Source organism: Mobula hypostoma, chromosome 8 (genome assembly GCF_963921235.1).
Source record: "Mobula hypostoma chromosome 8, sMobHyp1.1, whole genome shotgun sequence".
Taxonomy (NCBI): Eukaryota; Metazoa; Chordata; class Chondrichthyes; order Myliobatiformes; family Myliobatidae; genus Mobula; species Mobula hypostoma.
In genome coordinates this window covers 69,297,518-69,312,736 of record NC_086104.1, presented here as the reverse complement: position 1 = coordinate 69,312,736, position 15,219 = coordinate 69,297,518, and the positions used below count along the sequence as shown (strand labels likewise).

General features: G+C 41.6%; 1 protein-coding gene across 2 annotated transcripts in view; it reads left to right on the top strand.

The window, feature by feature from the left end:
* The first annotated feature begins 101 nt into the window (after positions 1–101).
* The window catches only part of wdpcp (WD repeat containing planar cell polarity effector), a 215,364-nt gene continuing 200,246 nt past the window's right edge, over positions 102–15,219 (top strand). Inside the window, exon 1 of one of the 2 annotated variants that reach the window (XM_063055077.1) lies at positions 102–186. In XM_063055077.1, the coding sequence (XP_062911147.1) occupies positions 117–186 (70 nt within the window). In that variant the 5' untranslated portion in view covers positions 102–116. Of the gene's footprint in view, positions 187–11,269; positions 11,299–15,219 lie in introns of those variants that run through there. The other variant, XM_063055078.1, reaches the window with a different exon arrangement.

The window sequence follows — 15,219 nt, the reverse complement described above, 5'->3', positions numbered from 1 at the left end:
GCGGAGGGATCAAAAATTCAGCCTCTTTTTTCAGCATGGGGCGATGCACTTCCTGACAATCGGAAGCAATCGTTCGCAGTTACCACCGGAAAACGATACGCCATCCTTGTCATCCAATGGGCGGTCGCCCTGGTTGCCAGGACGCGAGGACTGAGCGCAGCGGGCCACTGCAGACGCAAGCGACAGGTAAGGCAGGCTTGTTGTTTAAACACGCTTGTCAGACGCGACAGAAGCAGTACTAGTGAGGTGATAAATGAAGTTAATCTTCCTGCAAATATTAACTGGCAAAAGAAGGGAGATTTATTCGGACTTTCTAATGATTGAGGCGAAGTTACCTCTGGAAACACGAGTAAACACACAAGTTACTACCTTTTAATTGCTGTGGTTGTAGAGTTTCTGAGCAAAAGCTCGTGGGTTTATATTATGTTTAGCAAACGAAAATACTTGTTTTACGAAAGTGTGGATTATGCACACTGATTTTAAGGGCATAATTGTATGGAAAATCGTTTCAGAAGGCTGCCAATGTCTATTGTATTGGCGTAAAGAGTCAAGTTACAAAGTATTGTTGCAACCAAAAAAGTAAAGAATTAACGGATGTGATGAGAGTCTTTAACGTGATGCTACAGTAGCTATAGAGAAGGCATTTCTGGTTGTGAGTGACACTAAAATTAGAGGTGACAATTAAAATTTGTTCATTATTAATTAAAGAAAGAAAATAATGGAGGAACTACTGTAACTAGACAGTGACTATACGGAACTTTCTATTTGGTAGTTCTGTGGAAAATAATGGATGATGCATTTAAGATGAGCTAATAATTATGAAGTATAAAATAGAAGCACTGTAGATTATTTGATTTATTGAGCATCTCTGATTTCAACCATTTCATAGTGGGTTACCATGCTTTCAATACATGTGTCAATGATGAGCATCAAGATCATTCTAACTTTTCTGTTGCGCCTTAATATCTGTCTGGTCATGTGCAAAGATAGAAAACCTATTGACAGCATCTTTTCATTTTAAATAAGACATTCAATGAACAAAATTGATAATTTAGCTTGCATGCAGTACAGTATTTGCAAATACTTTCCACAGGTATTTCAGGTCTGCTTAGAAATTTAACTCTACCCTGAAAAGACATCCTGAAGTCTGCACCAGTTGGATGTTTAGCTACTTGTTGAAATTGTTTTTAATCAGTTTTAATTTCATGTGCCAAGTTTGACAATGCTTGGTTTTGCCAAGATCACAGAATTTTGAATGAATCTTTTGGAAATTCTAAAGTGTAAACTATCACAATTTTAACAATTATTATAGAAGATTTTTCATCTTTATAAAATTCAAGTCTTATTTTTTTCTGTGTATTGTCATCATGTGCAAAATAATGGGAATCATTCCTGTTCCCAGCCGATACATATCAGGTTTTGGCCTGTGGTGCTCTGGGAGAGAGAGTATAAAGTCCCCATAATAGTTCTCAAATGCTAGCATGAACACATTTATAAAACCTGATGCAGTACAGAAAATAGGCAAGTTTTGTGCCTGGATTCAGTGATCATTTCCTGAATGTGACTAAACATGGAAGCAATTTTTTACATTTTTCTGTCACTTTACTCTCTAGATTTTCATCCTCTTCTTCCACAGTCCCTCGGCTTTGAGGACAAATTGCTTTCACTCCATTTCTCTGGGTACTGAAATAACCAGTGAGTCTCGTGTGGGACCTGCAGACTATTATGAGTGATAGTGAGGGAGGGTGGGTGAGTATTTTGGGTGTTAGTGCCTTGTTTCTACTATTTACGCTGGGTTTCATCTGGATGATCCTGCTAAATGGAATCAGAAATTCCTAGTGCCTTTCTTGAATGGCCAAGGACCATTGGGAACATTATATTTTCTCAAGGAAGCTTTGGGAATATCCTTAAATTTATTCCTCCATCCCACCAGGTAATTTATTCCTTTATCTTGACAGAGCTTGGAATCGTGTTTGTTTTCAAATTGCTGAAGTAACTTACCTAATTTGAAACATCTGAAATATCCCAACCTACACTATATTTTTTTCTTTAGCTTGTGAAGTTCATTCCTGAACACACACAAAAGCAATTCTTCCGCATCTGGCATTATTAATTATATTTTATAAAAAATCATAAATAGCTAAAGTACATTTGAAAGAAAGAATATGTATTGTATAACTGTACTTTCATAGCTTTCATAGTTTAATCGATTTTCTGTTTTTAGAGATTTAACTAGCGCCTTGCAGAACGATAAAACTGAGCATATTACTTTGACTTAAGAGCTTGGACCTATAAAATATAATCAGTTTATACTTTGTTATCATAGCATATAGGAAAAATTTGATATGTCATTGTAACGTTTAGTAGATGGGACTGAGGATGAATTGCGACATAAATATTCTTTTAACTCCTCAGCATGATTTGAATACAGGTATTTGAACCTGTGTTGTAGAAGAGTATTGCCAACAGCCATTCAGTATTGTGTTGTCTTGAAAATATAATCCACCCATGTATTTTTTATTAGCTGAATTAGAGGGTCATTACATCCATGTTACAAAACAGCTGCAGATAGAATTTCTTCTCTTTTGAGGAATAAAATGGTTGGAAACAGATACCAAGAAGGGAGTGAAGAAATCGGGTAGAAAAAGTCATTTTTTTTTAAACACTGCTCGGGGAGAAGGATCTGCACTGCGCAGGCGCGTGACGTAGCGCGCCAAGGTTTAAAAAGAGAAATTTTCAACGGTTCTTGTTTCAGTCGAAGCAAGCAGCTGAGAAGAAGGGAGTGAAGAAATTGGGTAGAAAAAGTCATTTTTTTTTAAACACTGCTCGGGGAGAAGGGTCTGCACTGCGCAGGCGCGTGACGTAGCGCGCCAAGGTTTAAAAAGCAGAACACCATATACAGCGGCCATCGCCAGAGTGGACTGAGTCAGAGTGGGACGGCTTTGGCACAACAGGCTTCGGCGAGAACAGGCAGAGGCCAGGGTAGGTTCCGGTAAGTTTTTTGTTCAGATTGTTTAGTGCAGAGAGAATGCCAGGCAGGATGTTGGAATGCTGCTCTTGCAGGATGTGGGAAGTCAGGGAGCCCTCCAATGTCCCTGACAACGACACCTGCAAGAAGTGCATCCAGCTGCAGCTCCTGACAAACCGCGTTAGGGAACTGGAGCAGGAGCTGGATGACCTGCGGATCATTTGGGAGAATGAGGAGATTATAGATAGTAGCTACAGGGAGGTAGTTACGCCAAAGGAGCAGAGGATGAGAAATTGGGTCACTGTCAGGCGAGGGAAGAGGAAAGGGCAGGCAGAGCAGGGTTCCCCTGTGGCCATTCCCCTCAACAACAAGTATACCGCATTGGATACTGTTGGGGGGGATGACTTACCTGGGACAAGCTGCAGTAGCCGGATCTCTGGCACTGGGTCTGGCTCTGCAGTGCAGAAGGGAGGGTGGAAAAAGAGGAGAGCGGTAGTGATAGGGGACTCGATAGTTAGAGGTACAGAAAGGAGGTTCTGTGGTCGTGACAGAGAATCCAGGATGGTTTGTTGCCTCCCGGGTGCCAGGGTCAAGGATGTCTCAGATCGCTTGCATGACATTCTGAAGTGGGAGGGTGACCAGCCAGATGTCGTGGTGCGCATCGGTACCAATGACGTAGCAAGGAAGAGTGAGGAGGTCCTGGAGAGTGAATATAGAGAGCTTGGTAGGAAGTTGAAAAGCAGGACCTCAAGGGTGGTAATCTCAGGATTGCTACCTGTGCTACATGCTAGTGAGGGTAGGAATAGGATGCTCTGGAGGATGAATAAGTGGCAGAGGAACTGGTATAGGGGGCAGGGTTTCAGATTTCAGGATCATTGGGACCTCTTCTGGGGCAGGTGGGACCGGTACAAGAGAGACGGGTTACACTTGAACTACAGGGGGACCAATATCCTTTCAGGGAGGTTTGTTAGTGCTATTGGGGAGGCTTTAAATTGGATTTGCAGGGGGACGGGAACCAGAGTGCCAGAGCTGACAGTGCGGCTGGGGTGAAAATAAATGATGTTAAAAGTTCAAGCAAATCCGCTGATAGAAAGGTTGTGAGTGGTGGTAAAAATCTTCTGAGGTGTATATATTTCAATGCTAGGAGTATTGCGGGGAAGGCGGATGAGTTGAGCCCGTGGATTGACACGTGGAATTATGACGTTATAGCAATTAGTGAAACTTGGCTACAGAAGGGGCAGGACTGGCAGCTTAATATTCCAGGGTTCCGATGTTTCAGATGTGATCGAGGCAGAGGAATGAAAGGTGGGGGAGTAGCATTGCTTGTTAGGGAAAATATTACAGTAGTGCTCAGGTAGGACAGATTAGAGGGCTTGTCTACTGAGTCCTTACGGGTGGAGCTGAGAAACAGGAAAGGTATGGCCACATTAGTGGGATTGTATTACAGACCACCCAATAGTCAACGAGACTTGGAAGAGCATATCTGTAGAGAGATAGCAGGCAACTGCAGGAAACATAAAGTTGTGGTGGTAGGGGATTTTAATTTTCCATATATTGATTGGGTCTCCCATACTGTTAGGGGTCTAGATGGTTTAGAGTTTGTAAAATGTGTTCAGGAAAGTTTTCTAAATCAATATATAGAGGGACCAACTAGAGGGGATGCAATATTGGATCTCCTGTTAGGAAACGAGTTAGGACAAGTGACGGAAGTCTGTGTAGGGGAGCACTTTGGTTCCAGTGATCATAACACCATTAGTTTCAATTTGATCATGGACAAGGATAGATCTGGTCCTAGGGTTGAGGTTCTGAACTGGAAGAAGGCCAAATTTGAAGAAATGAGAAAGGATCTAAAAAGCGTGGATTGGGACAGGTTGTTCTCTGGCAAAGATGTGATTGGTAGGTGGGAAGCCTTCAAAGGAGAAATTTTGAGAGTGCAGAGTTTGTATGTTCCTGTCAGGATTAAAGGCAAAGTGAATAGGAATAAGGAACCTTGGTTCTCAAGGGATATTGCAACTCTGATAAAGAAGAAGAAGGAGTTGTATGAAATGTGTAGGAAACAGGGAGTAAATCAGGTGCTTGAGGAGTATAAGAAGTGCAAGAAAATACTTAAGAAAGTAATCAGGAGGGCTAAAAGAAGACATGAGGTTGCCTTGGCAGTCAAAGTGAAGGATAATCCAAAGAGCTTTTACAGGTATATTAAGAGTAATAGGATTGTAAGGGATAAAGTTGGTCCTCTTGAAGATCAGAGTGGTCGGCTATGTGCGGAACCAAAGGAAATGGGGGAGATCTTAAATAGGTTTTTTGCGTCTGTATTTACTAAGGAAACTGGCATGATGTCTATGGAATTAAGGGAATCAAGTAGTGAGATCATGGAAACTGTACAGATTGAAAAGGAGGAGGTGCTTGCTGTCTTGAGGAAAATTAAAGTGGATAAATCCCCGGGACCTGACAGGGTGTTCCCTTGGACCTTGAAGGAGACTAGTGTTGAAATTGCAGGGGCCCTGGCAGAAATATTTAAAATGTCACTGTCTATGGATGAGGTGCCAGAGGATTGGAGAGTGGCTCATGTTGTTCCGTTGTTAAAAAAGGATTGAAAAGTAATCCGGGAAATTATAGGCCGGTAAGTTTAACGTTGGTAGTAGGTAAGTTATTGGAGGGAGTACTAAGAGACAGAATGTACAAGCATTTGGATCGACAGGGAATTATTAGGGAGAGTCAACATGTCTTTGTGCGTGGTAGGTCATGTTTGACCAATCTATTGGAGTTTTTCGAGGAGGTTACCAGGAAAGTGGATGAAGGGAAGGCAGTGGATATTGTCTACATGGACTTCAGTAAGGCCTTTGACAAGATCCCGCATGGGAGGTTAGTTAGGAAAATTCACTCACTAGGTATACATGGAGAGGTGGTAAATTGGATTAGACATTGGCTCAATGGAAGAAGCCAAAGAGTGGTAGTAGAGAATTGCTTCTGAGTGGAGGCCTGTGTCTAGTGGTGTGCCACAGGGATCAGTACTGGGTCCACTGTTATTTGTCATCTATATCAATGATCTGGATGATAATGTGGTAAATTGGATCAGCAAATTTGCTAATGATACAAAGATTGGAGGTGTAGTAGACAGTGAGGAACATTTTCAGAGCCTGCAGAGGGTCTTGGACCAGCTGGAAAAATGGGCTGAAAAATGGCAGATGGAGTTTAATAGAGACAAGTGTGAGGTATTGCACGTTGGAAGGACAAACCAAGGTAGAACATACAGGGTTAATGGTAAGGCGCTGAGGAGTGCAGTGGAACAGAGGGATCTGGGAATACAGATACAAAATTCCCTAAAAGTGGCGTCACAGGTAGATAGGGTCGTAAAGAGAGCTTTTGGTACATTGGCCTTTATTAATCAAAGTATTGAGTATAAGAGCTGGAATGTTATGATGAGGTTATATAAGGCATTGGTGAAGCCGAATCTGGAGTATCGTGTTCAGTTTTGGTCACCAAATTACAGGAAGGATATAAATAAGGTTGAAAGAGTGCAGAGAAGGTTTACAAGGATGTTGCCGGGACTTGAGAAACTCAGTTACAGAGAAAGGTTGAATAGGTTAGGACTTTATTCCCTGGAGCGTAGAAGAATGAGGGGAGATTTGATAGAGGTATATAAAATTATGATGGGTATAGATAGAGTGAATGCAAGCAGGCTTTTTCCACTGAGGCAAGGGGAGAAAAAAAACAGAGGACATGGGTTAAGGCTGAAGGGGGAAAAGTTTAAAGGGAACATTAGGGGAGGCTTCTTCATACAGAGAGTGTTGGGAGTGTGGAATGAGCTGCCAGACGAGGTGGTAAATGCGGGTTCTTTTTTAACATTTAAGAATAAATTGGACAGATACATGGCTGGGAAGTGTATGGAGGGATATGGTCCGTGTGCAGGTCAGTGGGACTAGGCAGAAAATGGTTCGGCACAGCCAAGAAGGGCCAAAAGGCCTGTTTCTGTGCTGTAGTTTCTATGGTTCTATATCTGCTGCTTTTTAACAAATTGTTAATGTAAATTTTGTTGGTATCTGTGCATAGTTATAATAAAAATAAAATGATGTAAAATTATTTCTTTCCACTTGATGGTTCACTGTTCAGGTATGGTATACAAGAGTATGGTAGCCTAGTGTTAAAAACTAAGAGTTCTAGATAATTGATCATATCCCAAAGAAAAGTAAGTGAACACATATAAAAAAATGGTTGGCCTCTGCTGCAATATTCAACCCACTATGAGAAGGAGGAGATCTGCTCTCCTGTTGGATCTATAGGTGACTCCATCTCTGCCAAAGTGGTTGATTGGTAATTGCCTCCTCACTTAGGGTCATTGAGGACTGACAATGAATGATAAAGGGATTCTGCAGATTTTGGAGATCTAGAGCAACACACACAAAATGCTGGTGGAACTCAGCAGGTCAGGTAGCATTAATGGAAAGGAACAAAGCTGAGACCCTTCATCTTGGCAATAAATGCATTGCTGCAACCTGTCAGCAAATAAATGAGAAGCAGTGAAGGTGTGAACTTTCCCCCTGTGTGCACAAGGTAGTGCTGCAAGCTCAACCAAAGCACAGAACTGTAAAGATGAGATGAAAGCATTTCAACTGCTGTGACAGGTTGATATTTCCAAATTCGGGGCTGGTATTGGGTTCCCAAGCTCACCTGTCAATTTGACAGCAGAAGTTTGGTTTGTCTTGTGTTTCACATTACTAGATCTTTCATTTTCCTTTTGCTTCCAATAAATACAAGTTGTGTACCAGCAACTATCAAGTAAAAAGAAATGTCTGCAGATACTGGAAACCATACTTATTAACAGAAAGTGCTGGAAATATACAGTAGGTCCTGCTCTCTCCATGACTGTATTTTTGAGACCATGTCTGTAATGAGAGAAGCAATGAACATTTCAGATTGATAATCTCTAATCAGAATTTATGATCTTTTCTGATTTAAAACTATTTCACTCCATAGATGCTGCCTGACCTGCTGAATATCTGCTGCACCTAGTTATTTTGAATTCCCAGCTTCTGTTATTCTTTGCTTTTGACTAAAGTCTGAGTCTTTTGTTGATGAAAAGCAGATATCGCACACCTTTCATGTGTTTGGGAAATTGCACAATACACTGTAAAATATCTTTGCCCCCTGTTGCTACCCGTTTGAATGCAATGTGATGTATAAGCAGATACTCTTCAGCAGCCAGTGCAAGTGGGTAATTTGTCTCTTTCTGCTATTTACACTGGACAAATACTTGTATTCTGCAGTCCATTTATTGACCATAACTCTGCCTTAGGCTACGTCCACACTACGCCGGATAATTTTGAAAACACCGGTTTCAAGTAAAAACAACAGGCATCCACACTAAGCGTTTTTCAAAATATCTCTGTCCACATTAGACGGATATTTGGGCGAATCTCCTCCAACTGGGCATTTGCAGGACACACAGAAAACAAGCGAAGAGGAAACGGTATACTTGGTGCGTGTTTGTCCAGTTACAGAGTAGAAAAACTTAAAAGGAATTGCTCTTGGCTCTCGCGCAGGAGGACTTAAAACTAAAAAAAAACAAATACTGAAGCGTATGGAGGCAACTGACAGGGAGTTCACGGACAGTATGACCCGGCTGACAACGAACATTGAAAAACTGACGAACTCTGTTGCATTAATAAAGCACCTTGTTAAATGTATAAAACATGACTGCGTCAGTGTTATCTTGTATTTCCATACAATGTTACATTAGGTTGTTACACATCTATTGTCAGAGAAGTACTTGCATAAATAGGTAAACCACCCTGGTTCTTGGTTCTTGGTTCTTGATCCTCCAAAATATTCCGCATGGAATTTAAACATGAGGTGGCGGAGGGTGTTTTCTGTCTTTACCTTCATACAAGTGAGGACAGAAAACAGGGCAAAGTGAGTATACTTATTTATTCAGTAAGCTATGGGTCAAAGTATTTCGTGAGTACATTTCTAATTCTTCTGGCTTCAGTCTCGTTGCCGCCTGTTCTGAAATTGTTAGGTTCTGCGAAATGCAGAATCAAATATCGTTGTGATGATTTACACTCTAAACAATAAAGTAGTAATAATAATAAGGATAAGAATAATAATAAGAAAACAATGAAATGCCGCGCTGCCGCCATTTGTTCCAGCACGTCATGACAGCGGTTTTAAAAAGCTCCGGTTACCCTGTACACACTGCAACGGATATTAGGCGTTTTCAGATTTATTCACTCTGGAGACCGTTTCTGAAAATCTCCGTTTTTGTGGGCTAAAAATGCCGGTTCAGTGTGGGCGGAGGGTCAAAACGAAGAGAAAAAGCTTCGTTTTCAAAATTATCCGGCATAATGTGGACGTAGCCTTAGATACCATAATCCCAAACAAACACACTTCCAAAATTCTTGAGCTAGGATTCTAGAACCCCTTCTGCAACTGGATCTTTGAAATCCTGACCAACAGACCACAATCGGGAAGAGGAGAAGATGGCAGTGCAATGCAGCGCGCACGGCCTCTCCGGTGATGAATATCTGTTATCTGTCAAGTAGGGTGCCGTGCACAATTCTGATTTGATGGAGGCAGACGTGAGAGCATGGAGGAACATCTGGTGAAACTTCTGAAATGCCTGTTTCGCTGCCGCTGCAACTGTGTGACCTGAAATCTCTGGAGGGGAAGGCCCCGAATCCTCGGCTTTGCTTGTTGCTTGGCGGCTGGGGCGGGGTCGAAGCGCTCGGCAGAGTCCGTGCTCGGTGTCAGAGGGCTGGTCGGAGGCTCGAAGTTTTCGGATGGACTCAGAGTCGGACTGTGGTCAGGTGCTTCCAGGATGCTGCATCGGCAAGTTTGCGGCGCTGGAAGCTCGTGGCAGGGAGAATTTTCTCCCTTCTACCATCTACGTGAAATGATGGGTTATCGGGACTTTGAGACTTTTTTTTACCATGCCCACAGTGTGCTCTTATCAAATTACGGTATTGCTTTGCACTGTTGTAACTATATGTTATAATTATGTGATTTTTGTCAGTTTTAGTCTTGGTCTGTCTTGTGTTTCTGTGATATCACACTGGAGGAACATTGTATCATTTTTTAATGCATGCATTTCTAAATGACAATAAACGAGGACTGAGCGTCTTCGTAATCTAAATCTAAATAATCAACGAAGAAGAGACAACATCATCTCCTGTGCAATAACCCGCAGCACTTGTTCTCCACAAGACTATGTCTTCAGTCTCTTGCCATATTCCCAAAACAATCACAATTGTGTGGCCAAATTCTAACTCCATTTAGGAGTTCTCAGATGACGCCACTGTAGTGGGCTAGATCTTAAACATCGACAATACAGCATACTTACTGGAAGGCAACAGAAAGTTCAGTGGTGTGGTCTCAAGGCAACCTTTACCCGTAGAGTTCACAAAACCAAAGAGCTGGTCATTGTCTTCATGAAGTGAGGTGGAGTATTGTAACTCCAAAACATAAATCTAATGACAAGAAAAAAAGAGAGCCCAAGAGATGAGAGCCTTAGTTTAGTCTTTACTTTAGTGGGACATACATATGTCATGTGGTAACGGCATGACATATGCAATTCTCTTATTTTTACATATAACCTGCAATGAATTATTTAAACAAATGAGAATGGTTAATCAAACAATATATTTACAATATTACCCAAATGCTACTGAAATATTAAATACACAACACTCCTCCCTGCTTAGCTATAAACTCCAACTCTATAGAATGCACCTCAACTTAAACACAATATACTATATAATACAACTACTATACAGATATCCAGAGCATAGTAAAATTTAAATTGTCCCATTTAGGCCTAAAGATTTAATCACTGTGGAGGTTTCCTTACCCTTGCGGGGTAATGTCTTTCCTGACAAGGGGGTTTACTCCACTTGGCAGGTGAGACTTGCGGCTGTGAAACAATCTCAGGTTCTGGGGCCTCCTCAGTGGTGATCGTAGGAGTTGTGTCTGAGACTGCGGGAAGTGATTCTGACAGCTGTGGGCACCTTTCTTTTCTAACAATTCACTCTGCTCTCCTCAACTGAGTGAAGTGTTGTCTCCAGGTGATATCAGACATAGTCTCCACTATGTAGGAGAGAGGCCCAATTCTGTTCTTAATCTTTCCGAGTATCCACTTTTCCTCACCTCGAGGAGCCTTCATTTTGCCTCAACTATTTGTCCTGCCTTCTCCTTCTAGATTGGGTTTGAGGAGATCCAAGCATGAATGCAAGAGACAACCCAAGAACAGCATAGCGAGTGAGTTGCTGGTTGTGGAGTGTGCTGCATTACAATAAGCGAGGAGGAAATTGGCAATCTTCTGATTCAGTGTCAGTGTGGTATGTTCTGTTGACTTTGATAAAAGAATGTTCTTTGGACTCTGGACAAACCATTCCACCTCGCCACTTGTAGCTGGGTGGTATGGTACAGATGTAATATGTCTTATTCTATCGTTTTTAGTAATGACTGAAACTGTTCTGCCATAAACTGTTCTGCCATAAACTGTTCTGCCATTGTCACTGACTAAGTGTTCTGGAACACCAGTCCTTGCAAAGAGGTTTCTCAACACGTCAACTGTGTGTGAGGTTGGAGTAGAGGCTATTGGAAACACTTCTGGCCACTTTGTAGCTGCATTCACTATTACCAAGAAATTTGTGCCAACAAATATGATCTGCGAAAATCGACATGAATCCTCTGCCAAGTCAATACAGACCATTCCCAGGGATGGAGAGGCACTGGTCTTGGCATTTTCTGGATACATCACCCTGCTGAGTGGTGCATGGCAAGCTGCTCTATCCCAGGCCACCAGACAAAGCTTCAAGTCAACACTCAAATTTCAACCATGCCTAGATGACTGGTTTGTAGCTCCTCTAACACTAGTTCTCAGCTTAAATGGTACAACAACTCAATTCCCACATAAGGCAACCTCTGTCAAGGGCAAGTTCATCCCAGCAGTGGTAAAAATGGGGGGACTGAAGTTTCTGCTGCACATTCCAGCCATTTTGGGTGGCCATGTAGACTTGATTCAGTGTGGAGTCTTCTGGTTTCTCTTTGGATCATCTCTGCTGTAATTGGGAGACTTTCAATTTGCATCACTCACAATATGTGACATGACTGCACCTATACCTACACCTATACCTATTATCTATGGAATTTGTTGCCATGGGCAGCAGTGGAGGCCAAGTCATTGGGTGTATTTAAGGCAGAGATTGATAGGTATCTGAGTAGCCAAGGCATCAAAGGTTATGGTGAGAAGGCAGGGGAGTGGGACTAAATGGGAGAATGGATCAGCTCATGATAAAATGGCGGAGCAGACTTGATGGGCCGAATGGCCGACTTCTGTTCCTTTGTCTTATGGTCTTATACCGTGAGATGAGGCATCACAGGGAAGCTTCACTGGATGATGTGGATCATAATGTGTGAGTCCAGTGTCTGTCATCACTATTTCCTTCACCTTTTTGAAAGCCACCTCCACTGCTTTGTCCATTGCCACTTTGTTCCGATCTGTAGTAATTACATGATCTTCTAGCCTCTTTAACAATGGTTTGAGATTTTGGAGGTGTTCATTGTTATCCTTGCCGGTAACAGTGATGCCATCCACATGACAGAGTGCCTGGGTGTTCCGATCTGTAGTAATGACATAATCTTCTAGTCTTTTTGACACAGGTTTGAGATTTTGGAGATGTTCATTGTCATCCTTGCTGGTAACAGTGATGTCATCCAGGTAACACTCAGTGCCTGGGCAGCCTTGTAGCACCTGGTCCATAACTTTCTGTAAGAGTGTAGGTGCAGATGCTGCTCCAAAAATAAGCCTGTCATAGCGATAATGGTGAAAATCACTTTGGACTTTTCTTCCATCTCCATCTGTAGGTAGGCCTCAGCTAAGTCCACCTTGCTGAAGTGTTTTCCTCCAGAAAAGTTTGTAAAGGTATCCTCTATCCTGGGCAGAGGGTATTGATCTACTTTCAGTACTGGGTTGATTGTAACCTTAAAATCACCGCAGATCCAGACAGACCAATTCTGCTTGTCGACTGGGACCACTAGCATTACCCAATCAACCTTGGAAAGAATTCCTTCAGCCTCCAAGCGATCTAGTTCAGTAGCTGCTTTATTATGGATAGTATAAACAACTGGACAGTCTTTGCAAAACCTGGTGCAGCGTTTTCATTTAACACTATCTTGCCCTCGATATATTTCAGTTTTCCAATGCCACTCTTGAACGCTCCTGTGGTATCATACAGTACCTTTCATAATTCACTTTCAGTTGGCTTTATTGCCGGGGATGTGCCATGCAAATGGTGGAGGGATCTCCAGTCAAGTTGTAGTTGTCTCAGAAAATCACATTCACAATGTCACAAAATCACAATGCTGGCCGTCCTGTTTTTACTGTCTACAAGCCCAATGAGGCTTGTTATTGGTTGTATTTCACCGTTACAAATTTAATTCCCACAGGAGTTATCTTTTCTCCAGTACAAGTTCTTGGTTGGATATCTGCAGGCTTCAGTTAAGTATCTTTGAAATGCCGTTCAGACTTACTGAAGCAGCCAAGCCAGTGTGAAATTCCATTTAATTAATTTGAAATCCACTTCTGGTGTAAGTCATATTGCTTGCCTGTTATTAGTTTTCACATTGTAAATCCTAAGGCTGCCTGGTCCTGTGTCACCTTCATCATTGTCAGCTATTTCATCAATAGCATGTAGATTAGTGCTCTCTTTGAAACTGCAACTTGACTTTTTATCTTTTTTTCTCTTTTCTGTGCAATTTTTGTCTGCCTGACATGCTCTTTGTATGTGATACACTTTGTTGCATTTATTGCAAGTTTCACCTTTCAACCTGCTTTGGTCTGGTTTATGTGAGCCCCTGCCACAACGGTTGTAGCAGCTATTCGAACAAACCAATGCCAATGCTAGAGACCAAGCATGGGAATGACGCACCCTCGATCAATACAATAATATTGTTCAAAAAGTCGAAGAAATGTATTCAATCCTTTACTAACAATTAGCAAAACATACGATCTTGAAGCGAAGAATCTTATGAAATGAAAACTACTGATATTAAGTGTACTTAAGTGTACTTAAGTGGACTTAAGCAAAGAAAGTTGAGTGAAGTGATTTCAAATGTAAACAGGCGGTCAACAAAAGATATGACACCTAGCTTTAAAATGCCCAGAACAAAGCACAAATACGTAAATAAACCCTTCACTTTTTTTTAACCAGAGCTCAACCCATGTGACTAGCAACTACAAATCAACATAATAAATATGCAACAGAGAATACAATGCAGATGCATGACTCCTACATCCCAACCCCCAACTATGATAATTATAACTACATATTACCAAAACATAGAAGGCATGAAATCTTAACATTCACACAAATATCCTCTTTCTTCTTTCTTCTTCTTCCAGACGGGTCATGCAATATAAATAAACAAAGGTTATCAGCTGTTACGTAACCAGCAACAATGAATATTAATCGAGACAGGTTATATAAAAACAACCAAATGTTTATTAAACACGTATAAACGATAAGGGAAAAAAAACAAAGGAAAACTTTAACCGGAAGTTAACAGATACGTAGCCTTTTACCAACTCGCCACTCGGCTCTGGTTCTTAAAGCGTTAAATGCGAAAACAGTTCTTAAAGCAATACAGTCAGATACAGTTCTTAAAGTGATAACTTCAGAAGTCCAACAGTTACACATTCAATTGGGAGAGACTTCTCTGGAGAAAGATTTCTTCACAGACACACCTTTACTGCTGGTTCTGTCCGCAGGATTCCCGATGCTGAAAATAAACAGTTTAAATCAACTGACCTTAAATTCCCTTAGAGAGAGAGAGCACCTTTTTGCATGAACTCATTGCCCTTTTGCAAGAGTTATCTCGATGCAGGTTCTCTCCAACAAAGACTCAATAAGGTCGATTCTTTATTAAACTGCCAGACGATGCCGACTTCTCTCGATCCTTTACTTCGATGAATTCTTCTCTCTCCCTTCAAAACTGTCGGAATTGAGTAAATTGGCCCTTCCAGCCACAAATTTCCAGTCCAATAATACAATTTCTTGTAAGAGAACGCACCTTCCATTTTAAAAATGAAACTGCGTCACAAAAACAAACACGCAACAGAAACGTAGGCACAACCCGTTCTACCTGGAAATCTACAAACTCAAAAACAAACTGCGTCACCTGGGTTGACCCTTATATAGTCATGGGGCACATGTCATCACGTGACCTCATTGGCGGGAAAATCACATCAGGTGACC